General features: G+C 43.4%; 1 protein-coding gene across 8 annotated transcripts in view; it reads left to right on the top strand.

Moving 5' to 3' along the window:
- The window catches only part of PNPLA7 (patatin like phospholipase domain containing 7), a 125,941-nt gene that overhangs the window by 31,119 nt on the left and 69,936 nt on the right, over positions 1 to 24,886 (top strand). For 7 of the 8 annotated variants that reach the window (XM_069942788.1, XM_069942786.1, XM_069942785.1 and 4 more), the window contains 11 exons: positions 1,762 to 1,844; positions 3,471 to 3,562; positions 5,423 to 5,563; positions 6,383 to 6,542; positions 6,910 to 6,990; positions 9,265 to 9,393; positions 9,745 to 9,825; positions 12,777 to 12,942; positions 16,161 to 16,244; positions 20,676 to 20,776; positions 21,428 to 21,586. In XM_069942788.1, the coding sequence (XP_069798889.1) occupies positions 1,762 to 1,844; positions 3,471 to 3,562; positions 5,423 to 5,563; positions 6,383 to 6,542; positions 6,910 to 6,990; positions 9,265 to 9,393; positions 9,745 to 9,825; positions 12,777 to 12,942; positions 16,161 to 16,244; positions 20,676 to 20,776; positions 21,428 to 21,586 (1,277 nt within the window). The remainder of the gene's footprint in view (positions 1 to 1,761; positions 1,845 to 3,470; positions 3,563 to 5,422; positions 5,564 to 6,382; positions 6,543 to 6,909; positions 6,991 to 9,264; positions 9,394 to 9,744; positions 9,826 to 12,776; positions 12,943 to 16,160; positions 16,245 to 20,675; positions 20,777 to 21,427; positions 21,587 to 24,886) is intronic. The other variant, XM_069942784.1, reaches the window with a different exon arrangement.

Consider the following 24,886-nt stretch of genomic DNA (forward strand, 5'->3'; position numbering starts at 1 on the left):
CAGGGGCCATACAGTATGTGATGACAAGAGATCTCAATGTCATTGAGTTACTTTATTTGCAACTTAATCAGCAAGTAAAGTGACAAAATAGCTGACCGAAAGTAGTATAAGCAGATATAAGTTGTCATGTGACCAGGGTGTTTGTGCAACTAGGAGCGTAAGATGTGTGATTATGTTGTCATGAAAATAACATATCTGTGACCCTTCCAAGCTGAAACGCTCTCTAATCTCATGGGAACAGGAATTACTTGGAAAATGCAAGTACATTTTGTGAGTGATACAGACGGCACAGATTCTGTCCTGTGACTCACCCTGTTATCACGCAGCGCTCTGTGTGCTGCTATGTGTGCTTCTGTATCTGCAGTTATTGCAATCATGCCATTGATTCTTTGTCAGCTGTTTGTAACAAGTGAACGACCTTTTTTTGGTCAGATATATAAACTTGCCCCATGGAAATTGTGTCATCTTGACATTTGACCGGTGACCATTGGTGTCAGGATGTCACCATCACAGCCATTGGCCGCATCGTTCACTTTTTGACATGTCACATAATTGATAAAGCCTGGAGAATAGACACAAGTAGGGAAGCATCAGCAGAAGTGAATATTACTCGTTTTGTTATGTTATACTATTGTAAACTATTTGCAGAAGATTTGCTTTGATCTTCTGCACTCCCAATGCCCGCATGTGCTACTTTAAAGGGGAACTCCGATTAAAAAAATTAAAATCAGCTAGTGTAAGAAAGTTTTATATGTGATTTATTTCTTTTTAAAAATCCTCAGTCTTCCAGTACTTATTAGCTCCTGTATGTCCTGCAGGAAGTGGTGTCTTCTCTCCAGTCTGACACAGTGCTCTCTGCTGCCACCTCTGTCCATGTCAGAAACTGTCCAGAGTAGCAGCAAATAGAAAACTTCTCCTGCTCTGGACAGTTCCTGACATGGACAGAGGTAGCAGCAGAGAGCACTGTGTCACACTGGAGAGAAGACACCACTTCCTGCAGGACATACAGCAGCTGATAAGTACTGGAAGACTGGAGATTATTAGAAGAAGTTAATTGCAAATTAATATAACTTTCTTGCACCAGTTGATTTTAAAGAAACATTTTCACCTGAGAACCCCTATAAAGAGCCTATGTATTAACTATTATGCTGCCTTATGAGATGAGCGAATTTACAGTAATAACGAAAAAAAGTGCTTTGTTATCTCTGCCATCCTCACATCACCCGGCTGCCGCTCTGTGCCTCTCCTCCCTGGGTTCTGCAAAAAGCTGGATCCAGTCCTGGGAAGCTTCTCCCAGTTTCTCAGGACTGGATCCAGCTTCTAGTCAGGACATTTAAAATTAATCTTGCACTTGCAGGGACCATGACCCCATTCTGTTGGCCACAAAAGAGAACCTCCACTCTGTAGGACATCCTTGCAATCCATGGACATCTTTTGGTTTTAATGGGATACAATCTATATGCTTTATCATATACTCCGGCTTCTATCGTTACCTTGTGAATATTTCAATTTAGTTCTGGAAATAAATGGAATCACATAAACAATAAACAGTAAATTCTTGAGGATGAGTTAACACATAGATGGTAAAAGCTACACCAACTTACGACTGTTCATGCTCATATTGATTGTTAGCGGCCTCCTGGTTTTATGAGAAAAACGTCAATGTTAAAAGTACAATTAAAACCATCAATTTTCCTTGCACGGATTTGCACGTATAGCCATGGGCAGTTCACAACCTTTCCTTTTGCTTCGTTCCTGTAGAACAGCAGCAGCCGGAGGTTCCACGTTATCGGTTCCGCAAGAGGGACAAAGTTATGTTTTATGGGCGGAAGATCATGCGTAAGGTATGGATTTAATATGTTTTTACGCCTTTGCGAAAATGGTAGGAGTCCACAGTTTTGTGTACAAGGAGTAAAGGCCCTAATACACGGAACGATTATCGGCCGATAATTGTCCCGTGTAATAGAAGGCAACGATCAGTCGACATGAATGATGTCGGCTGATCATTGCTGTCGTTTGTCTTTCAACATGTTGAAAGACAAGTGTTACAGCAGCGATCTGCTGCCTTTGCTCTGTGGAATAGGAGCGGTGGCAGCAGACCGCTGCTATCCTCTATGGGCTTCCCTGACAATTTAGCAATCACCCGGGAAGCCCTGCCTCAACACGGCTTCCTCTGCTCTCACCCGCTCGCTGCCAAGTGAGCTATACTGTCATTTTACCCCCTGTAGTGTAATGTTCCCTTCACACGTCCGTGGACGTTTTTACGGTCAGGAAACATTGATCAGGAAGCCTTTTAGGAGGCTTGAGAAAACTATCCGTGTTTCCTCACCATAAAAATAGAGGAGAAAAAAAACCCAGCTGGCTGCAGCTGTGTTGTCCTCTGGCTTCTCCTTTCTTCAGGCTGTGCGAGTGACATCACTTGTGCGCAGCAATGCTGTGGGGGAGAGAGAGCGGCCTCTTGTGGCCGAAGGGCCAATGCTGCCTCTGCCCACATGTATGTGGGCAGAGGCATGGACAGGGGGCCCTTACTGTGTATGCTCCTGAGTGGCCCGGGCTGTCAGTCAGGAATTACTGACATGTCCTATAATTTCTGGGCCCATTTTCTGGCATGGACATCCTGCAGGAAAAATCCTGAAGGGTATCCGTGCCCAAAAGAACCCTATGGGTCAGGAAATCTATTCGATTTCCTGATAAGAAACCCGGATAGATTGTCCTGACGTGTACAGGGGGCTTAAGTAGGTTGTTTTGAATATGATACAAGGGGTACACTCTTGGTGCTTGCTGTTCTTTTTGTGACTTCATCTACCTGATCGATGCCACTGTTTGTTGCTTTCTTTTATGATCATGTTCTAAAAGGAGAATTTTCAAGCGTTTGTTCAGACAACCAGCAGGTGTCAGACTGCAGCATTTTTTACTTTTAAAGAGTTGGTTATTTACTGAAGTTGTCACATTTAGAAAGCTCTTTTTTCACTAAGATGATGGCCAAGTATTGTACTCTATCCTCAGCAGTCCCATAAAGATTATATGCTGCGCAATTATGGAGCTGTCTTAAAGGCTCTGCAAGCAAGCACTGATCTAGCAGATTGGCGCTAGCTTACCCATGGGTTGGGCCATCTAATATGGCTTTAAGACAATGCCTGTGGATGCAGGTGCTCTTACTGAATAGCCCCACTGTTTATGGGTGGGCACTGTAAGCATAATTGGAAATGAAACATTAGAAAACATTTTCTATCTCTTAAAATCCACACGTGTCAGTTTCTGTTATCTGTGGTCACTAGATAGCGTACATAGCCACTTCTCAATTGTAGATGTGTGAGCGGCCAAACAACAATGTTCTTAAGTTGATTTTAATCTGTGAACTTTTCTATTTCTGTTTTTATATTAGAAGTTTACTGTATTATTTATGTTGGCTCAGGCCATTCTAATTTACTGTGTGCAGCACAATAGTGACAGCTCTTTGGCGTTTACAGGTCACCACTCTGCCGAACACCCTGGTGGGTGGTAACACTGTTTCCAGACCTCGAATGAGAAAAAGAGTGAGGGTCCTGACGCTGGCTAAAAGGTGAGCAAGAATAAAGTCCTAGCAGGACATGGAGGGACCAATATTTGTTTCTCAGCCTCCACCTTCACCTGCTCCAAAGAGGTTGTGTTTTCAGCATATAGGGATTAATCTGAGATTAAATGTTACCCTCTATCCATAAGATGGGGGAGGAGGGGGAACTAAACTGATTAATGGTGGTCTATCCACTGGGTCCATCTTTTTGAAAAGGTAGGCTCCACGCTGAGCAATGAACATGGCTTTCTTTGGGTGTTTTGATCTTTGGTAACCACTGATACACAAGTTCCTTGAATATATATAACTCCGTTATTTGCAAGTTATCAGAAATGTTAAAGCGACTCTGTACCTACAATCTGCCCCCTCCCCCCAACCACTTGTACCTTCAAGATCTGTCCTGTGGTCCGTTCAGCAGGTGATGCAGTTATTGTCCTAAAAAAAACACTTTTAAACTTGCAGCCCTGAGCCAAACGGCCGTGGCCTAGAGTATCCATGCCCTAACCTTGCACCACCCCTCCGTCCCTCCTCCCCACCCTCTTCATCATTAGGAATGCCACTGGCAATATTTTTCCTATTCCTCTGCAGTGAACACTGCACAGGTGCCTTAACGATCCAGCCCATGTGCCGTGTTCACACAGCTGATGAATAGGAGAATACCTGCCTGGGGCATTCCTAATGATGGAGAGGGCGGGGAGGAGGGACAGAGAGGTTGTGCCAGCCTAATGCACTGATACTCTAGGCCATGCCAGTTTGAAACAGGGCTGCAAGTTTAAAAGTTGTTTTTTAGGACAACAACTGCATCACCTGTCGAATGGACCCCAGGACAGATCTTTGGTTAAAGGGAACCAATCACACACAAATTGGCCATAAAGATAAGGAAACGTGCTGGTACATCAGCCAGCACGCTTCCTAACCATCCCCCTGTCCCCTCCGTCCCATGAACATTCAGCCCGCAAAGTTAGTTTAATAGTGTCCCGCGCTGTATGCAAATTACCATGTAAGTAGTCAAGGTGGGCGGGCGGCTGGTCAAGTAGTCCCGGTGGGCGGGGGCTTCGTCATGTAGTCACAGGCTCCTGGGCCGCCTCCGGTGCTGTAATCACGCCCCTCCGGGCGTGTTGTAAAGCGGCTCCTGGTGACGTCACTCGGGGGGGCCGGCATTGCACGTCGGCCACGCCGACGTCTTTACTAAGCTGCGCATGCGCAGTGCAGCCTGAGAAGACGCTGCTGTACTGCACTTGCGCGGCAAAGTACAGCAGCGGCTTCACCCACTGTACTGCGCACGCGCAGCTTAGTAAAGACGTCGGCGTGGCCGACGTGCAATGCCGGCCCCCCCCGAGTGACGTCACCAGGAGCCGCTTTACAACACGCCCGGAGGGGCGTGATTACAGCACCGGAGGCGGCCCAGGAGCCTGTGACTACATGACGAAGCCCCCGCCCACCGGGACTACTTGACCAGCCGCCCGCCCACCTTGACTACTTACATGGTAATTTGCATACAGCGCGGGACACTATTAAACTAACTTTGCGGGCTGAATGTTCATGGGACGGAGGGGACAGGGGTATGGTTAGGAAGCGTGCTGGCTGATGTACCAGCACGTTTCCTTATCTTTATGGCCAATTTGTGTGTGATTGGTTCCCTTTAAAAGCAGCTATCTAAAGGTACAAGTGGTTTGGAGGGGTCAGATTGTGGGTACAGAGTTACTTTAATGTGTATCCAATCTATTAGATATCTTAAAATCATGACTTGCTGGAAGGACCTGTACAATGGACATTAAGCCGCCAATCTGTTTATTTCCCGGCTAGTAATAATTCAATTAAGGGATATAATATATATATATATATATTTAATTTTTTTTTTTTGTGCAGAATACTTCGTTTTAAGAAGGAATATCCTACGTTACAGAAGAAAGAGCCTCCTCCTTCTCTTTTGGAAGCCGATCTTACAGAGTTTGATGTTAAAAATTCACACTTACCCTCAGAGGTTCTGTACATGCTGAAGAATGTGCGGTGAGTTTTGCTTGATGACCTCTCACTTATTTTGTGCTTATAAGGCTGCCCAGTACATTAAACTGTGGTCACATGGTTCCTACTCCTTTTAAGATCAGGAACATTACGTAATATTATTACACTTTTATTAGCAAGCTCCGACCCTATTAGTGACTAAATTAGCGCGTTTCACTTATACTCGTGTATCAGGAGACCGATAACTGCCCTTTTCTAAGAACATTGACCTTTTTAACATTTTAGTCTTTCTCTATTTTAAGGAAAATTGTTAATGTCAGATCTTCTGGCTCCTATTTTGCAGGGCCAATCTTACACACGTGGGTGTAGTCCTGTCCCTCTTCACAGGGTATGTGCACACTGAGTAATTTTGACGGAAATTCTGTCGCAGAATTCTCAGCTCGTGCCCGCTCGCGTCTCCGCCCGTGTCATAGACTCCATTCTATGCAGGGGCAGATTCTATCATCCATCCAAAGAATGATCAAGTTCATTCTTTGGGTGGAGGGCGGATTTCCGTGATGGAGTTTCCGTCAAAATTACTCAGTGTGCACATACCCTAAGGTCTCAAATACCGCCTCAACCTCCTCACAGAATGAACAGCTTTCTAGGTCCTTTGACCTTTGTGCTTGTGTGAAACTGGCCTTAAAGTGTTCTGATGCTTTCCCTGGCTCATTGGTAGTAAAGAAAGATATGTTTTAAATAAATATTTAGCAGTAAAACATAACTTTTATTCAGTCGTTTTTTGTGTCCTTAGGGTAGGCTGCAGCCTTAGGTAACGGTATGCTTTTTATATTATATATTTTAACACTTTGTCCTTCATTGCAGGGTCCTGGGTCATTTTGAGAAACCTTTGTTCCTTGAACTCTGTAAGCATATGGTGTTCGTACAGCTTCATGAAGGAGAATACATATTCCGCCCAGGCCAGTTAGATAACAGTATTTATGTGGTCCAGGACGGGATGCTGGAGGTCTGCATTCAGGAAAATGTGCGTACCGTTCTCATTGCTCATTGTTCAGTCTATGTTAATTACATAACTTTGAATTACATAATATTAATGTTATATTTTCTGGACCATAAAGAAATTGGAGCTTTATATAAATGTCACATAGTCTAATGAATGAAAGTGCCTGCAAATGTTATAAAATGGAAAGACAGCCATTAGATTCAGTGCCCCAGTGGTCCTGCTTGGACTTGCTGCAGTCAGTAGTAAGGATAGCATGTACAGCACATGACTGCAGAGAGGAATGGTTACATTTACCCTTCATTGTCATATCCAGCACTGGTGTGTAGCATGTATTATCTGTTTGTGGGACATTGAGGTTTAATGTTTTGCATTTTACATTGTTTTTCAGGATGGTAATGAGATGGTAGTAAAGGAAGTCCTGGCCGGAGACAGCGTACACAGTCTGCTCAGCATTCTGGATGTCATTACCGTGAGTTTACTTATCCTGTACTTTATATGGAAGATCAGATGCAATGACCTCCTAGTAGAGTTGAGCAAACTTAGAGCATGGTCTCATCCGAACCAGAATGTGCAGTATTTGATTAGCGGTGGGTGCAGAAGTTGGAGGCAGCCCTAGGGAGTCCTGGAAAACATGGATACAGCCTATGGTTGCATCCATGTTTTCCAGGACTCCCTAGGGCTGCTAATCAAATGCTGCACACTCTGGTTCATATAAACCCATGCTCTAAGTTTTGCTCAACTTGCTCCGCAAGTAGGCACATTTTCTGTGTGCCGCCATGTCTGCAGGAAGCAGTGGGCTTGGGCACTGCCAGGAGGGCAGGGGAGAGGCAGGTATGGGCCTTTTAATAAATGTTTCCTTTTCCATTAAAAAATCCCTTCAAAGTTCAATCAGCCAATCGTTATTTTGTGCCAATTACACCAAAACATTGGCTGAGCATTCATGTTTATGTGGAGAGGGGAATATTCTGCTGCCAGACATTTTTGGCAGCAGCTTATCTTCTCTGGCAACAAAAGTACTAGGCATGTTGAAATCTAATGCCTTATCCCTCTGTTAATGGATATTACTTCATACTAAGGCTAGGTTCACACTGTGTTTTTGCAATCCGTTTTTTGAAAAAAACGGATGCATTTGTGTGCATCCGTTTTGATGCGTTTTTCCATTGACTTTCATTATAAAAAAAACGCATCAAAACAGATCCGTTTTTTTTTACACTACTGGCACTACTTTTTGTCCGTTAAAAAAAACGGATCCGTTTTGATCCGTGTTTTTTTTTTTTTTTTTTTATACAATGGAAGTCAAGGGAAAAACGGATCAAAATGGATGCACACAAATGCATCCGTTTTTTATCCTTTTTTTGCAAAAAAAACTGATGAAAAAAATGGATAGCAAAAACGCAGTGTGAACCTAGCCTAATACTGTTGGGCAGTAACCAAAATTGGTCAGCTTTAAAAATGTTCCAATTAGAAATGCTCCCTCTAGCTGCAGACAAGAAGATTACGACTGTGCCCAGGTTAGTATTGTATGATATTCGGCGGAGCTCTAGTGACAGTGATATCATGTGCAACGTCTAAACTGGCTCCAAACAAAAGCTTTAATTTAGCAGCCAGTCTCTTCCACCATCATAACCTCGAGTAGGTACAGTATATCACATAATATCCACTCACTCACAGGAAACCTAATATTATGCAACTGCATACACTCATATACTTCTGATATTGCTTCATCTCCTTGCTGCTTCATTTGGTAGCAATTGCATTTTAATCTAGAATGAGTGATTGGCTGTCATACTGCAAGTTGCAATACCCGGCTGCACGTTCTGCAGAGTTTATAAGTGTATTTATTCTCTCTGTAATCTCTTTCATTATTCCTGCCCTAGGGATATTTGTCAGCAGTGTTTCTCTCCCAGAAATAATAAATTAAATTGGGGAGGGAGAGCCGGATGATTACTATTCCTTGCTGTATTAGAAGAGAATATTCCATAGGGATCGAAGCCCTCTGCTTATAAAGCGCCTTCTAAATTATCAATGTAATTGCCCAGAGAAAAATAATATTTTTCAATTTCCAAGTAGCCTGTCTTTTATTGTAGTTTTATATCACATGAAGATAGAGAGGGGACTGTTTAAGCTTCTATTTTGCCTTTTAATTTTAGAACTACAGTAGCTAATGACTGGTTTGTATTATCTTTATTATAACTTATACCATGGTTCCAGAGGATGGCTCTCCAAAACGTGTTAGAATTTACATCCTATATGACACCGTTCTAAGACTGTTTCTTTGAGATTTACACACAATAAGAATACATGTTATTTTAAGTTTTAGGTATAGTCAATGGCTCCCCTTTATATTGTCAAAAATAATATGTGGAATTTTATCCTCATTCCAAGCATTTACTTGTAGGTTAGCTAGTTGTTCCCATACAGGTAGATTGGTAGTATAGGTTATTTTAACTCTCCCCGGGTAGTGCCGTATTATGAAGAAGAAAGAAGGTTCTTGTAGGTTAAGCTACACGCAGAGTCCAGCAGCATGTCGACCCCTCATGCTCAGTCCCGCTGTTGAAGCCGCTCTACTAAGGGTTTAGTTGACATGATGTTATTTAAAGTTTTGATGATTTACTGGTAAATGGATGCTAAGAGCTATCGGCATTGCTGTCAGCATTTTTGAAGCAGTGACTTGTGTATTTTAGTTACCTAGTATTCCAGCTATTGCTTTGTTAGTTGACTTTTTTTTTTGCTCTTATTACAGGGTCATCCAGCTCCTTACAAGACCGTGTCTGCCAGGGCTGCCACAGCATCCACCATCCTGCGACTTCCCGCAAATGCCTTCCAAGACGTCTTTGCCAAATACCCGGAGACCCTTGTCAGAGTGGTGCAGGTAATTCTTATACTGTGGATTCTGTGCTGAATCCCGTCTGCTATCTTTTTCAATGGAAGGCCTCATGCACCTCCGCTCTCCGTATATCTCCACTCAAAGAATTGACATGTCTTTGAGCAGAGAAGTACGTAGAGTGGAGGCGCGCAAGGCCTGGGGGTTCCAAACGGAATTTCGGCACTGATTCTGTAGTGTAAATGGGCCCTAAGCATACATTACAAAGCATGATGTGAATAGAGCCTTACTGTTGTGAAGATTCTTACACAATTTATTCAGTGTCTCTTAATACTTAAGTATGTCGCAGTCTTGTAAAACAGTGACTATTTTCCTTTTTTTCTCTCTTCCCGTCTGCAGATCATCATGGTCAGGCTGCAAAGAGTGACTTTTCTGGCTCTTCATAATTACCTCGGTCTGACTACAGAGCTGTTCAACTCGGTACGTAGTCCTTTTGAGACATCAGGGCAGTGGCTTGGTCTGATCTTGTTCAGTTAAGGCAAGGAAGTAACACAGATACATGTGGGAATAGTAGACATTATTCTGTGTATAATTTATAAGCCATGTTTCTACAACTAGAACATGTAATACATTCTGACTGGCATCTGAAGTGTTGTTCTACAGCCCTATTGTGTGTTTCTTCTTTTTTTTTTTTTTCCTCACCCATTAATGTAGGAATATTGCAGTTGAGTTTTAATGGCAGCGTTTTGGCATTAAAAAGTTTGAACTTTTTTTTTTTTTCAGAATCCCCCAGTTCACACAAAAATTAGCAATTATTTGCCATTTACATTAGCCATGCCAGTTTTAAAAAGTGGGCATGGCGTTACCCCAGCACCCACCAGATTTATTACAACTTAGGGCCTTTTTACACAAGCGACTATCGGCAAAGAGCGTGGCTAGAAACACTCATGCGACTGATAAGTGTCAGTCATCAATATTTTGTAAACAGGCCTATGAATTATTGTTTACCAGCCGCGTATCTCCCTGTGTATTTAAAGTGACTCTGTACCCACAATCTGACCCCCCCAAGCTGCTTTTAATCCAAGATCTGTCCTGGGGTCCGTTCGGCAGGTGATGCAGTTATTGTCCTAAAAAAAACAACTTTTAAACTTGCAGCCCTGTGTCAAATGGCCGTGGCTTAGAATATCTGTGCCCTAACTTTGCACCACCTCTCCGTCCCTCTTCCCCTCCCTCTTCATCATTAGGAATGCCCCTAGAACATTTTCTCCTGTCTGAACAGTGCACAGGTGCCTTAAAGATCCAGCCCATGTGCCTTGCTGACACAGGTGGGGAATAGGAGATAATCTGCCTGGAGCATTTGTAATGATGAGGAGGGTGGGGAGGAGGGACAGAAAGGTTGTGCCAGCCTAATGCATACATAATCTAGGCCACGCCCGTTGGGCACGGGGCTGCAAGTTTAAAAGTTGTTTTTTTAGGACAATAACTGCATCACCTGCCGAACTGACCCCACGGCAGACCTTGGATTAAAAGCAGCTATCTGAAGGTACAAGCGGTTTGGGGGGGTCAGATTGTGGGTACAGAGTTGCTTTAAGTAGCTGCATGGATCGTACATTTATCGTGTAATGGCAGTGCAAATGAGCACCAGTCTCATTGATCGGCACTTCTGCTTTCAGAGATGGTCGCAAATTGTCCCGTCTATAAGGACCTTTAAGCTAGAGACCCGCTTTAAGTTGTGACTGAAATCCACAGTTCAGAGCTTGCATAGACTTTAAAGTGCGGGAGAAAGACAGCCACCAAAGAGCTAGATTTATTAAAAGATGCGCATCTCTTAATAAACCTGACTACCTCAACATCACCAGGATTTTATTTACAGTGTACCTGTCACTAAAAATAAAGGGGTGCTATGGGGAAAATGTTCTTCTTTCAGATAAACTGGTTTCAGAAAGTTGTATAGATTTGTAATTTATTTCTATTTAACAATCTCTGGTCTTCCAGTACTTATCAGCTGCTGTATGTCTTGCAGGAAATGGGGTACTCTTTCCAGTGTTTTCTGCTGCCACCTCTGTCCACATGTCAGGAACTGTCCAGAGCAGCAGTAAATCCTTATAGAAAACCTCTCCTGCTCTGGACAGTTCCTGACATGGACAGAGGTGGCAGCAGGGAGCACTGTGTCAGACTGGAGAGGTTACACCACTTCCTGCAGGACATACAGCAGATGATAAGTACTGGAAGACTGGAGATTTTAAAATAACAATAACAAATTACAAATCTATATAACAATCTATTCTCAAACCACTTGATTTGAAAGAAAGATTTTCGACGGAGTACCCCTACCCCAAGTCCTCAGACATGTCAAAAGTTATCGCTCTGATTAGAAGATATAACCGCGTGATCTTTCCCTGGCTATTTCCTGTGATCAGAGCGGGTGTCAGCAGTGAGAGCTGCTCTGATCAATAACTTTTGACATGTCTGATGACTTGTCAAAAGTTAATTTTAGCTACTGTGCCCATGTAAGACTGGTGTATGAAATGCTGGTCTTGTTAAATCCCCCCCTCCCCATGTCTTTAGATAGAGCCCTATTCTGTGAAATCATTGCAAGTAATCACAGTAAAACTGGCACGTGTGAATGAGACCCAAGTGGTTCAGTGCTTTAATGTCTTTCTGTGAACAGGGCTTTGTGTCCTTGATTGATCCAGTCTGTGCGTCGCCGTGTGATTTTTCACCACTATTCTTACAGGGTTGAAATAAATGTAGCATAGCGAGTCAACGTATCTCTGTTCTATCGCACTTTTCTTCAAATCCGTCCCTTGCTGGCTCTAAAAATGAGCAAACAGCCAATTAGAGCTCCACAAATAGACGTGGTGTCTGGCCGAGCATATGTTCTCAATTCCTCCAAATCTCCATCCTGCAGTTCTAATTTCCACCAACAACGGTGTTACGGCTAATGAGCGAGTTTAGATGATTTCTATAGATCAATTGCATTTCCGTTCTTCAGCCTCGTACCTTGCATGTAGATCAGTTTTTTCTTCCCCACGTTTGTATTTGTGCCTGACAGCTTTGTTTTTCACGCTGCCAGATGTGTCGGATGGTTTTGTCGCCTGCAATCCTTCATATGCCGTCTAATATTAGAGAACGGTGACAGGTCTTAATTGTTTTCAGGAGTAATGGCATCTTAAATCTAAATTGTGGCAGTGATGTGGGGAGAATATCAAATGTTCCTTTTACCCGTGCAAACGGTTATGACATCACTCCCACTCAGAAACAATCCCCATAATTACCTGGTTTTTGTAAAATAGTTAAACATTTGCAAAAAAAAGGGCTTGATGGGATGCATGCAAGTTTTACATTGACAGTACATTGCAGAATAGTGTGTATATGGTAAAAGTGATCAAATTATCATATGTGATCAAATTATCATATGTGATCAACAGGAGAGCCAGGCCATTCCTTTACTGTCAGTAGCCAGCTTGACCACAGGCACTGGAAGCAGTAAGGGTGTCAGGAGACAGATGTCCAATGTGTCTGCTGAGGACGACCATTCAGATCGAACAGAGAAACCTGCTGAGTTTCTGCCAGATCAGGATCCAGGGCTCTTAGGTGAGTGCCGGTATCTTCATCGATACAGACATGTATTACCATTATTTTTATTATGTCCAGCCACACCATGCCATGCAGACACATGCTATTATCACCACATCATACAAATCTGCAGCTGATAGGGCCGGCTGTCATCTCAGCAACATTATGTGAATAGGTTTTTACAACATTGATAAATACGGCCTCTATGGTATATTTCCACAGGACAAACACTTGGCTGAGTCACAGCCTCTTGGGGTCAGTGGGTCATCTTACCAGGGACTTTGTGTACCTTTTGTGCCAGGATCTAAAAATGATTGAATCCATACAAATAAAGGAACACAGCACCAAAGCCTCATGTTGTTTATAATTTATTTGTTTTTAGTGCAGTTTAGAAAATTACAAAGTTGAGTCATTGTTCCCTTCTGTTCTGATACATTATTGGTAGACCCACGGTGTGCTGGACACATAGTAACGGTATCAGCCTGTAGTAACTGTACCTTGTCACAAAGTGGAGCTGCAGTTCTTTATTCTATTATATGAGACAAAGCTATAAAACATAAGCCGTCTACGGGCGCTAAACCGTATTTACATGTCTACAATTGGTTTGTTGTATTTCAGTATTTTGCAGCTTTGTACAGTATTTGTATATAGTGCAGTTCTGCACACTTCCATCCTGACAAATCTCAACCCCAGTAAGGCTCACAATCCAGTTCCCCTGTTGTATGGACCGTTATACTATAAGCGTGCAGTCACATGTATCATGTGTTGCTGCAGATATATCGATGAGGATTTGGTGCTGTGTTCAGTCATTTCGTTTAATTTACACAGCATCAAATCTGCAGCAAACATGGTGGATGTGAATGTACCCTTGAACTAGTCTATCTAACTTATTAGTGGTGGTTTTGAGTATTTAAAGATCTTGAGTGAACATAAGAGGTTCCACCCTGATTACTGACTTGCAGCACTAAGCTACAATAATGTTAAAGGGGTACTCTGGCAAAAAAAAAAAGTTATACAGATCTGTAATTCACTTCTATTTAAAAATCTCCAGTCTTCCAGTACTTATCAGCTACTGTATGTCCTGCAGAAAGATTTAATAGAACAAGGTGTCATGGTGCTCTCTGCTGCCACCTCTGTCCATGTCAGGAACTGTCAAGAGCAGGAGAGGTTTTCTCTATGCCACTAATCTGGACAGTTCCTGACATGGACAAAGGTGGCAGCAGAGAGCACTGTGTCAGACAGGAAAGAATACAGGACTTCCTGTAGGACATACAGCAGCTGATGAGTACTGAAAGCCTGAATATTATTAAATAGATGTAAATACAAGTCTGTATAACTTTCTGACACCAGTTGATCTGAAAAACCTTTTCACCAGAGTTACCGTTTATCCAGTGAGACATCACATCTGACATTTTTGGTCAATGCAAAACTAGTCATTGGACCCTTGTAATACACCCTGGAATACTTGAGAGTCCAGCATGTTCTTTTTCATTATTTATGAGCAGCTTTTTACCCTTACAGTCAGGATTCTTGCTTCCTTTCTGTGGAGTTTGTCTCCTGAGCGTCTCTCTTGCAGCAGTTTTCACAGCTTGTTAAATTGTATTAGTGTGATATAATGTGCTGTGGTGATGGTGTAAGTGTGACACGACGAGATATTAATAGAACCACAATGAACATGTGTAACACTGCTTAATCAGCAGATTTATAGCAAGTGGTGCGGCCGGGGTTTTGTTTTGGTCCTGTGTTGTTTTTTTTTCCTTAACCCATTCACGTCAGTCATGCGGCTATATAAGTTCCTAGTGCCGATACCCTGTGAAATAGGAATATATATATATATATATATATATAATATATATATCAGTGTGTTAATTAGATTTATTCTATGGTGCCCAGGAGGCCAATCTATGTCCTTGTTTTTTTGTTTAAGGAGAAATCGCCAGGAGCCCTATATATCCCTTTATACGCTATATACCCCGACAGTTCTGCACTGTTTATGTAAATTGTAGGTTAGAAATAAATTAAAACATCTAAACCTAATAGCCAAACTGAGATATCATTATGTGATCAGACTGTATACTGAGCCTGGTTATATGCAACATTGGCGGTGTAATATACAGCCTGGTTATATACAACATTGGCAGTGTTATACAGAGCCTGGTTATATGCAACATTGGCAATGTTATATTGCCATATATAACATATTATATACATATAATATGCCTGGGGCAGGGAGAAGCCACCGGGAAGGGGGGGGGGGCTGCCTGGGGTAGGGAGAAGCCACACAGGGGGGGGGGCGCTGCCTTGGGGCAGGGAGAAGCCACCAGGGGGGTCTGCCTGGGGCAGGGAGAAGCCACCGGGGGGGGGGGGCTGCCTGGGGCAGGGAGAAGCCACACGGGGGGGGTGGGGGGGGGGGCTGCCTGGGGCAGGGAGAAGCCACAGGGGGGGGGGGGGCTGCCTGGGGCAGGGAGAAGCCTGAAGCAGGGAGTTGCCTGATGTTAGTGATGTCGCTGTATCCAGACTTTGCATTCTGTGGTGGCAAGCTGGGATCTCCAATTAGTATGGAATTTCTGCTGCAAATGCTATTGAAGTTTGACATTTTTATTTACCAACGACTTTTTTTTTTTTTTATACATAAAATACTAGAATCCTTTTATTTCAGCAGAAATAAAGTCCATCACATTTTATTCATCCAGTTACATCACTTACATTATATCACTTTCTCAGTATCTTAAAGGGGGACTCCAGAGAGTAATGTTTTTATATGTTGCTTTAATAACATTATAGGACTTTGTAATATAACGTTGTCAAAATAATTGTGCAATTTTCCCCCTAATTTATACATCATTTTATGTTCATTTATACATCACCAACGTGTGTGTCTGCTTCTGTGCAAAGGCTTCTGTACCCAGCGCTACTGACAGACAGCTTCCTCACACGTATGATATATAGGATAGTATATGTAGAGCTTAACGGCAGCACTGGATCAGAGCGGAGATGCTGGGATCAGGGCTTAGGCAGCCCTACAGTTCTCAACACAAACTGAGAGATCAGTGTCGGGGCGACATAAAATGATGTATAAATAAAAAATAAAAGGATGCATTTATGTTAATGACGTTATATTATAAAGTAATACAACCTTATAAAGTAATGTATTAAGGAGAAAAAAAAAGAAAAAAATTACTCTCTGGAGTACCCCTTTAATTTATTTATTTTATTTTATTTTTTTTGTTATTCAGATCCTAGCAAATTTTCGGCATCTGATGGTTCAAACACAGGTCATCGTAGGAGCCGCTCTTCCTCCAGCCTTGCTGAAATCCCAGGTAAAGGATTAGCTGATTATTTGCTGTAAAAGCAGGTTCTCTCAGCTTGAAATCTTGTTTTATTATCATTTTATTATGAACTCTGGCACAAGACCTTCTTAAAGGAAATCTGTCAGCAGTTCTGAGCCTACCGAACCGCTGACAGCGCTGCGGCGGTCCCGTGCAGTCGAGTGTAAACATACTTGTGTCAGCAATCATACCGCACAGACAAAAGAGGGGAAATAAAGTTTTAACTCGCTCCCCATGTAAATGAGTGGCAAAGTGTCTGCTGGGCATTCCCATAGTGTCTGCTGGGCATTCCCGTAGTGTCTGCTGGGCATTCCCATAGTGTCTGCTGGGCATTCCCGTAGTGTCTGCTGGGCATTCCCGTAGTGTCTGCTGGGCATTCCCGTAGTGTCTGCTGGGCATTCCCATAGTGTCTGCTGGGCATTCCCATAGTGTCTGCTGGGCATTCCCATAGTGTCTGCTGGGCATTCCCATAGTGTCTGCTGGGCATTCCCATAGTGTCTGCTGGGCATTCCCGTAGTGTCTGCTGGGCATTCCCGTAGTGTCTGCTGGGCATTCCCGTAGTGTCTGCTGGGCATTCCCGTAGTGTCTGCTGGGCATTCCCGTAGTGTCCTGACTATACTCTCCTAACCACTCCCCTATACTGCTGGATGACATGACTAGGGGAGTGCCTCTCCCTGCTGCAGGCAGAAGCTTCACAGAATGTGCCTGATCTCCTATCAGAGCAGTGTTTTATTGCTCTTACACATAAGACCACATAAGGTATTTTATTAGTCATACACGTAAGATTGTCTGAAATAGACAATTTGGGGCAACCGTCATCTATCAGACATATGCAAACTTTTCCTCTGTGCTCAGTTTTGTTTTAGCTGGAAAATACAACACTTGATGGACCAAATCCTTTTCTTACTGTTGTTTTTTGTGTTTGTACAGGTGAAGTCCGCAGAAAATTTTTATTGAAGTATTGTATTGCCCCCCAAACGTTATACAAATTCCCAATACACACTTATTACCGGAAATGCTTATAAAGTGCTTTTTCCCTGCACTTACTACTGCATCAAGGCTTCACTACCTGGATAACATGGTGATGTCACCTCCTGGATAAAATGGTGATGTCACGCCCCGACTCCCAGAGCTGTGCGGGCTGTGGCTGCTGGAGAGGATAATGGCAGAGGACACAGAGGGACACAGGGCACTGGAGGGACACTGAGCATCCCTCTGCCATCATCCATAGCCACAGCCCGCACAGCTCTGGGAGTCGGGGCGTGACATCACCATGTTATCCAGGAAGTGACATCACCATGTTATCCAGGAAGTGACATCACCATGTTATCCAGGAAGTGACATCACCATGTTATCCAGGAAGTGACATCACCATGTTATCCAGGAAGTGAAGCCTTGATGCAGTAGTAAGTGCAGGGTAAAAACCACTTTATAAGCATTTCCTGTAATAGGCGTATATTGGGGATTTGTATAACGTTTGGGGGGGCAATACAACACTTTAATAAACATTTTCATTGGGCTTCTCCTTTAAACCAACATCTGCAGGTTATTCTGGCACATTTTTAGTGCGTGGGACTTTGGCCCATCAGACATGACCAATCAGATTCCAATGGATATAGCCAGCTTTAGTCTGGGGTGTAGAGAGCGGCACCCGTTTATTACATCTTCAAACCTTTTTCCCATAAAGGGGATATGTCCAATGTTGAAAAATATTTTGAGGTCTTTAAAGAGAACCGGTCATTAAAAAAACTTTGCTATGTCTGATCGGTCAGTAGTGTTTAGACCAGGACTGATCAGGAGACAAGCGGAAAGATGGTGCCTGCAACTTAGACGGACCCCATAGACATGCATTGAAAGTCTAAGTGACATGACACGCAGCCAGGAGTGAATTTCCTGCGTGCGGACTTCTCCCGACTCATTCTCCTGATCGGTTTCGGTCTAGAGCCTGACTGATCAATACTGACATTTTGTGTGTGTTTTTGCAATTAAATTATTGTCCGTGAGGTGCTTACTAACAAAACTGTAAAAAAAAAAAATTGTTTGTGCACTAGCCTCATGTGAACCTAGGCTGGCTATAGGTACAACCTCTGTGACTTGTGAGTTAGTGGGGCTTACAAATTAAAGGAATTCTCCAGGAACAAGCAGATCATTGCAACCCTTAGCTGCCATTGGCAAGTAAGCTGCTTATAGCTGAAGATATATTATGGCGGTCACTACATGTGAACAGGGCCATAGCCATTAGTAACCAGAAGCGGCTGCAGTCTCCTCTCACTTACCAGCTGGCAGCCATCTTGCACCATCCATGTTTCACCCTGACTGTGTTACCCTCCCCCGCCACCTGATGAGGGATGTTGGTGATGCTTTACTCCCCCCCCCCCCCCCAAAAAAAAAACCATTAATTAGAAAGCAGCTGATTTTTTTTTTTTCCCCCTTCCATCTACCGTTCCTCCTCCTGAGATTTTCCTATTTATATCTCCTCGTGTTACATTCATTAGCACTTCTATGGCATTCAGCATGTGAGCGGAGGGCTCTGCCACGACTTGCAGTGATAACAGCTTCGCTCTAAAACCATGAATGACATTTTCTTTGGTGGCGCTGTGTGTGTTATAAGCAGTATGTCTCTAGCACTTAGTTTAGATCCTGTTTACTATAGCAGAGCTGCGGGTCTATGTAGCATTTTTTTAATTCATTTTGCTGCTTTGACCAATGGCATGAGGGCAGAGCGGCTGCTAAAGAACATTTCACCAATGCTTTCTACTGTGATGATACAAAAGCTGTAGATAGACATTGACTTGTCATAAATAACCTCTGCTCACTGCTCACAAAGAAAACCCAGATGCTTATGGAATTACTTTTGTTCTCATTGTGTAGTTTGCAAAGTTGGAACTTTAAATGGGCAATTTTGCCAAAGATAACTGTTGGCCCGTCAAAGGGTATCGGCCAGAGCGTGTCTCACTGCTGACAACCACTGATCGGAAGATACAACCTGGGAAAGATGGTGGCAGCAAGATCTACTTCTGGCCAGCAGCTCACAACATCTACATTTCCCCTAGACTCCTTTTAACGGACTGCGCTGCTGGCATCCCGATCTCTCCCTGGTTGTATCTTCTGATCAGAGGGGGTGTCAGCAGTGAGAGCCGCTCTGATCAATAACTTTTGACGTCTGTAAGAAGTTATTTTTCGTGACCGGTAAGGTTACAGTGGAAATGTAAAAAAAGCCTGCCTCTGGTTTTGTCAGATTAACAGGGGATTTCACTGCAGTTATTGGCTCCTCTCCATGGTTCCCAGCTGTTTCTTATTCTGTTCATTTCAGGGGGACAGGACCACAGCTGGGCTATCACACACAGGACTTCCTGCCTTACATCTCGAGCCAGTCACTGTCTATGGCTATGTTCACATCGGCAACAGCGGCCGTACTTTGTACGGGTGAACAATGCCTATTGTTCTATGGGATCCCGGCCGGAGCGTATACACATTGTGCACATCCTGCACGGGACCGCAAATAACTGACATGTCAGTTTTCTGCGGCCGCAATTCGTTGAATTGCGCCGGAGGAAACCCTGTCAGTTCACACAGTGAAGCGAGCGGCTCCGGCCCGGATGATCTGGGCAGAGACCGGCAGTTCCGTGACCCGGCCGGTCTCTATACGTAGTGAGAACATAGCCTATCACTTACTCCTCTCTACTATGCCATGACACAGTGCTGGTCAAGGTTCACTAAACAGGCTGCACTGTGCAGGTGAAGGGAATTTCGATACACTGAGTGTAGAAGCAGCATAATGGCAAGCACTGAACAGGCTGCACTCAGCACAGCCAGTACCTGCCATCTAGTGTATGAATCATCCAACTATGTGAGCAAAAATGAAAGAAAAAGCAGTAGGACAGTGAGCAAAGAGTTTAGTAAACCCTGCGGAGATGAGAGGGAAGCATTTACTTGTATACCCCAGGCTTTCTTATATAGCTTAGGCTTCTACACATGGTGTTGCCCCACTCCCTATGTTTTATTGTGCTGTCTGTGTTACTAGAGACAGTTTTCCCTTAACAACAGTGAGTGAAAACACCTAGTGACCAAGATTTTTTGGTAAATGAAAACATGGGAAAAGTGTTAAAAATTATGTTATGAATCACATAGGCGATCATGTGTGTGGAGGGAAGTTGTTTGAAGTAACAGCGACCATTTAAGCAGAAGTTTGGAAAACAAAACAGGTTACTAAGATGTCTAGCTTTTATTACTTATCCAGAACTAGAAATTACTCCTCCTCCTCCTCCTAGGAAATTGCTGGGGAAAATGGTACATTGAAGCTATTGGGCCATCTAAAGCATGCATGGAATAAATACTTCTGTAATAGTATATTATACTATTAAACAATAATAGTTTCAGTGTATCTTGTTATGTATCTGATTTTGTATTTTTCATTCCTAGGAAGCCCAAAAGCTGCTAAATCTGACATGGACATGGCGTATGAGAGGGCCCGGGTGAGCCTGACTCCTGATGACTTCCCTCCAAGCCCTGTCATGAACAAGGTGAGCGAGCGCTGCCATCTGTATTATAGATGTCATACAGACCAGTCCCAGCCCCCCCCCCCCCCTCCTTGTATTCTCACATTTATACCTCAGCACCTGTGACTGTCTGTAGGTGCATGGAATGTGTTACAGGAACCTGTCACCACGTGCCATTGATTCATGTACAGTATGTATCTGTGTTAATACATTGTTCTAGCAGAAACTTATGGCACAAATATCATCTTTAAGACCCCATTCACATCTCTCTTATGACTGTATTTTTATGGTATTTATTTTTGAGCTATGTCTCAGGTATACATTGGGATAGTAGTACAAAAGATAATCTAGAACATACTGCAGCGGGCCCATTGATTTTAAATGACCCAACATAGTCGGCTAGTGACCATGCGTGGTCTGTTTCCCTAACATATATCACATTGGGTGGCCACTGGCGGTTTATCATGGTGCCATATGAAAGGACATTTATTATATTCATTATTAGTAATCATTATGTTTGTATATTGAATATACTTATTATACATACTGTAATAAATTACTGCCACATTGTTATTTCTATATGTATATCTTTGAGTAGTTGAATCATTCGTGATGTAGTCAGGTTCTGGGTAAAGTTGCCGCACCATTATTTACATGCAGTGTTGTATTTAACAGTCTATCCAGAAAAAATCAGTGACTGTCACAGAAACCCCATCTGCCGTCTATCATTACACTGCAGAAGATTTATTGATCCCAGAGTTCAGTGTTAACAGACACCTGAATGCTGTGTTTGAGGCCGCAAAGAAAGATCTGTCAACTCTTATTAAACTTCAGGTAAGTTTATTTCCCAATAAACATTAAAGGGGTATTCCCTCCAAAAAGATTTTTGCTTTAATAAATTGCCCACCCCTAGCTTTTCATCTTTCCAATATACATTTATTACGGATTATGCACAGTTTTCTGGGTGCACTCACTCCCTCTGTTTGCATAAAATCATCAAATCTTAGTCCTGCCCGACACCGCTCCCTGTTCCTGGCCCCCACCTTCGGTGACGGGGTCACGTCAATGGGCAGGGTGAGCGATAATAACCCTGCCCATTGAAGAGAGGGATGACAGTCTCCCCCTGAAGAGAGGCACACAGCTGGCCCATATCCCTCTGTTTGCCACCCCCCTCCATCCGACAGTACCGTCAACGCACCCCTAACCCCGGGACATACATATGGTACACTATAACCCGTCCAGCACCTGCTACACTCCGCCGCTACAACCCGCCCCCTTCCGCCTGCCGCCGCTGCTCTCCCTTGCTCAGCACAATCATCCCCATCCTCCCTTTCCACCTGCCGCCGCTGCTCTCCCACTCCGGTCCCCCAGCCCGACACCGATATCGCATAATCATCCCCATCCTACACCACCCACCCCTCCACCTGCTGCCGCGGCTGCTCACCAATACCGGCCCCCAGCCCGGCACCGCCGCTGATGATTATGTGATGTTGGGCCGGGGGACCGGAGCGGGAGAGCAGCGGCAGCAGGCGGAAAGGGAGGATAGGTATGGTTGTGCTGTCGGTACCGGGCCGGGGGACCGATGCAGGAAAGCAGCAGCAACGCAGGCGGTATGATTGCAGACCGAATGCCCACATTAGTTCCCCCCACACTGCACCGAGACCACCCCCAACCCCCAGGTCAGCCTCTTCCCGTATCCTGCTATCCATCCACATCTGTGACCTGATCTATTGTGATGTGGATGGATTGCAGCTTGCTGGTACCGGTGGTTCTACACAATATATCAGGTCACAGAACTTCTGTAGAACAACAGGTCCCAGCAAGCTGCTATCAGTCCACATCACAATATATCAGGTGACACAGTTTCTGATTTGGATGGATAGCAGCTTTTTCTGTTGAAAAAGCAGGTCCCAGCAAGCAGCGAGAAGCACTGCATGCTGGGTAATTTAGTTTCCTGGCCAGCGCCATATTGGATTTAGACGGCTTTTAGAAAAAACTTTTTCTCAGGAATGGCAGCAGCTAGAAAGACAGGAGATGGATCCAAATACTCAGGGGGACTTGGTGAGTAAGACCAGCTAGGTTTGGGAGCATTTCATTTTTTTTAGCTCTTGGAGGGAATACCCCTTTAAACCTACACCATTAGGAGGTGCTGGTCTGTGTACTGACCAGCAGATGGCGCTGTGCAGCTATTTCTTTCAGCCATAGATGGAACACTTTGCCTTCTCTGACCTGAGTTCTGATACTTCCTCTTATAACATATTAAATGATATGATGCGAGTGTAATTGGGAACCACAGAGAGAATATAAAGCAGTTCATATATCGGAACCTCGTTCATATATCGTATTATTAAGGGAGACATAACCTTAATTGTTAACAATCATCTTTTACAAGTGGCACATTAAGGGGGCCGTTGTGAGCTGGTCGCCAGGGGTCTGCCTGCTAGAACCCATAGCAATTAGCTTTTATGGTATGAAGGAGCTGTCAGCACATATACACTTTGCTGCAGGGGTAATGTAGTATTACATGGTGTCTATTGTATTCCTCCAGTGCAGGAGGTCTCTCTGGGGACTGATTATCTCTATGTCAGTGTCAGGCCTCATGCGGACAAGCATTACCATTGTGGTCTGTAATATGGAGCTCCTAACTCAACCAGCAGAGTTGTTTTGCTTTCATGGATTTTTATGGAATTTAATGCTTCTTGGTCCAATATATAAAATATCATGGCAAGTGCTGCTGTTTTTTGTATTTTTGTGTTTGCTTCATTTTCTCTGTCAGATGTGGATGGGAAGACAAATTTAAATTTTGCAGTTTTGCCCCCTCAAAACAGCTCATAAGTTCTAACTAGAGATGAGTGCAACTGGAGCATGCCCAAGTCCGATCATTCAATATTTAAATACGGGTGGCTAAAGAGGTTGGATTCAGCCCAAAGGAGTCCAGGAAAGCATGGACACAGGCTATGGCCATATCCATGTTTTCCTAGACTCCCTAGGGCACCATCGAGCCTCTTTAGCCACCAATATTCAGATATTGAATGATCGGACTTGGGCATGCTCCAGTTGCACTCATCTCTAGTTAAAACTTATCAGCTGTTTTGAGGGGGCAAAACTGCTGCCCGATTCCCTTTAGTCAAATGGATGTATCGGGGCTTCATGTGACAGTAATAGTAATACATCACAGAACATTTGTACCATCATCAGCAGGTAGCATCTGTAACATTGCTCTGTCATAGCCAGGATCAGAGAGAATCCCAGCCACCTAAAGGATTAAACCTCTTGGACTGGAGACAAGCTGACACTGTTTCTCATAGATTGTCGGCAGAAAAAGCCCCCCTGGTCCATCTAGTCGACCCTTTTAGTATTTCCCTTATTATTATCTCAGGACAGATATACAGTATGTATATACCAGGCAGGTTACATTCAGTTATTGTAGATTTACCAACCACACGTGCTGGAAGTTTGTTCCAAGCATCTACTACTCTTTCAGTAAAGTAATATGTTCTCACATCTGTTCTTTCCCCCAGTAACCTCTCACTGTGTCCTCTTGTTCTTGAGTTTATTTACTTTCTAAAACACTTCCCTCCTGAACCTTATTTAGTCCTGTAATATACTTAAAGGTTTCCATCATGTCCTCCCCTTTCTCTTGTCATATGATACTCTATACCAGTGGTAGGGAACCTTGGCTCTCTAGTGTAAGTTAGAACAAGTAGACAATAGCAACTAAAACTGGGTATACACAAGGCACGCACAAAAACCTCCATTTTATAAAAAAAAAAATTAGAAAAAGCTAATCAATAAGTTATTTGTACTAAAAAAAAAACAAAACCATAAAATAAGCCTTCATACAGGTACTTTGTTCTGTGTATCGTTTGTGTTGTTGATCGTTGATTTAGATCTGACCGTAAAATAATCATTAATCGTTCGCTGTTCCACATCCGTTCACTGTAATTCCAAATCGTTCCTTCTTTTGCTGGGATCAGATGGAGTAAACGGTTGTAGTCACGTTTGTAACTAACGACCATCGTTCTGTGAAATATGGTGAACAATAAACAATCTCGTTTGTGATCATAAATATAAATCTTTAAAAATCGCTTTCACAGTCAGACTGCTACCTGATGGGAGTGCTCATCTACTTGA

This window comes from Dendropsophus ebraccatus, chromosome 10 (assembly GCF_027789765.1).
Source record: "Dendropsophus ebraccatus isolate aDenEbr1 chromosome 10, aDenEbr1.pat, whole genome shotgun sequence".
In the NCBI taxonomy this organism is placed as follows: domain Eukaryota; kingdom Metazoa; phylum Chordata; class Amphibia; order Anura; family Hylidae; genus Dendropsophus; species Dendropsophus ebraccatus.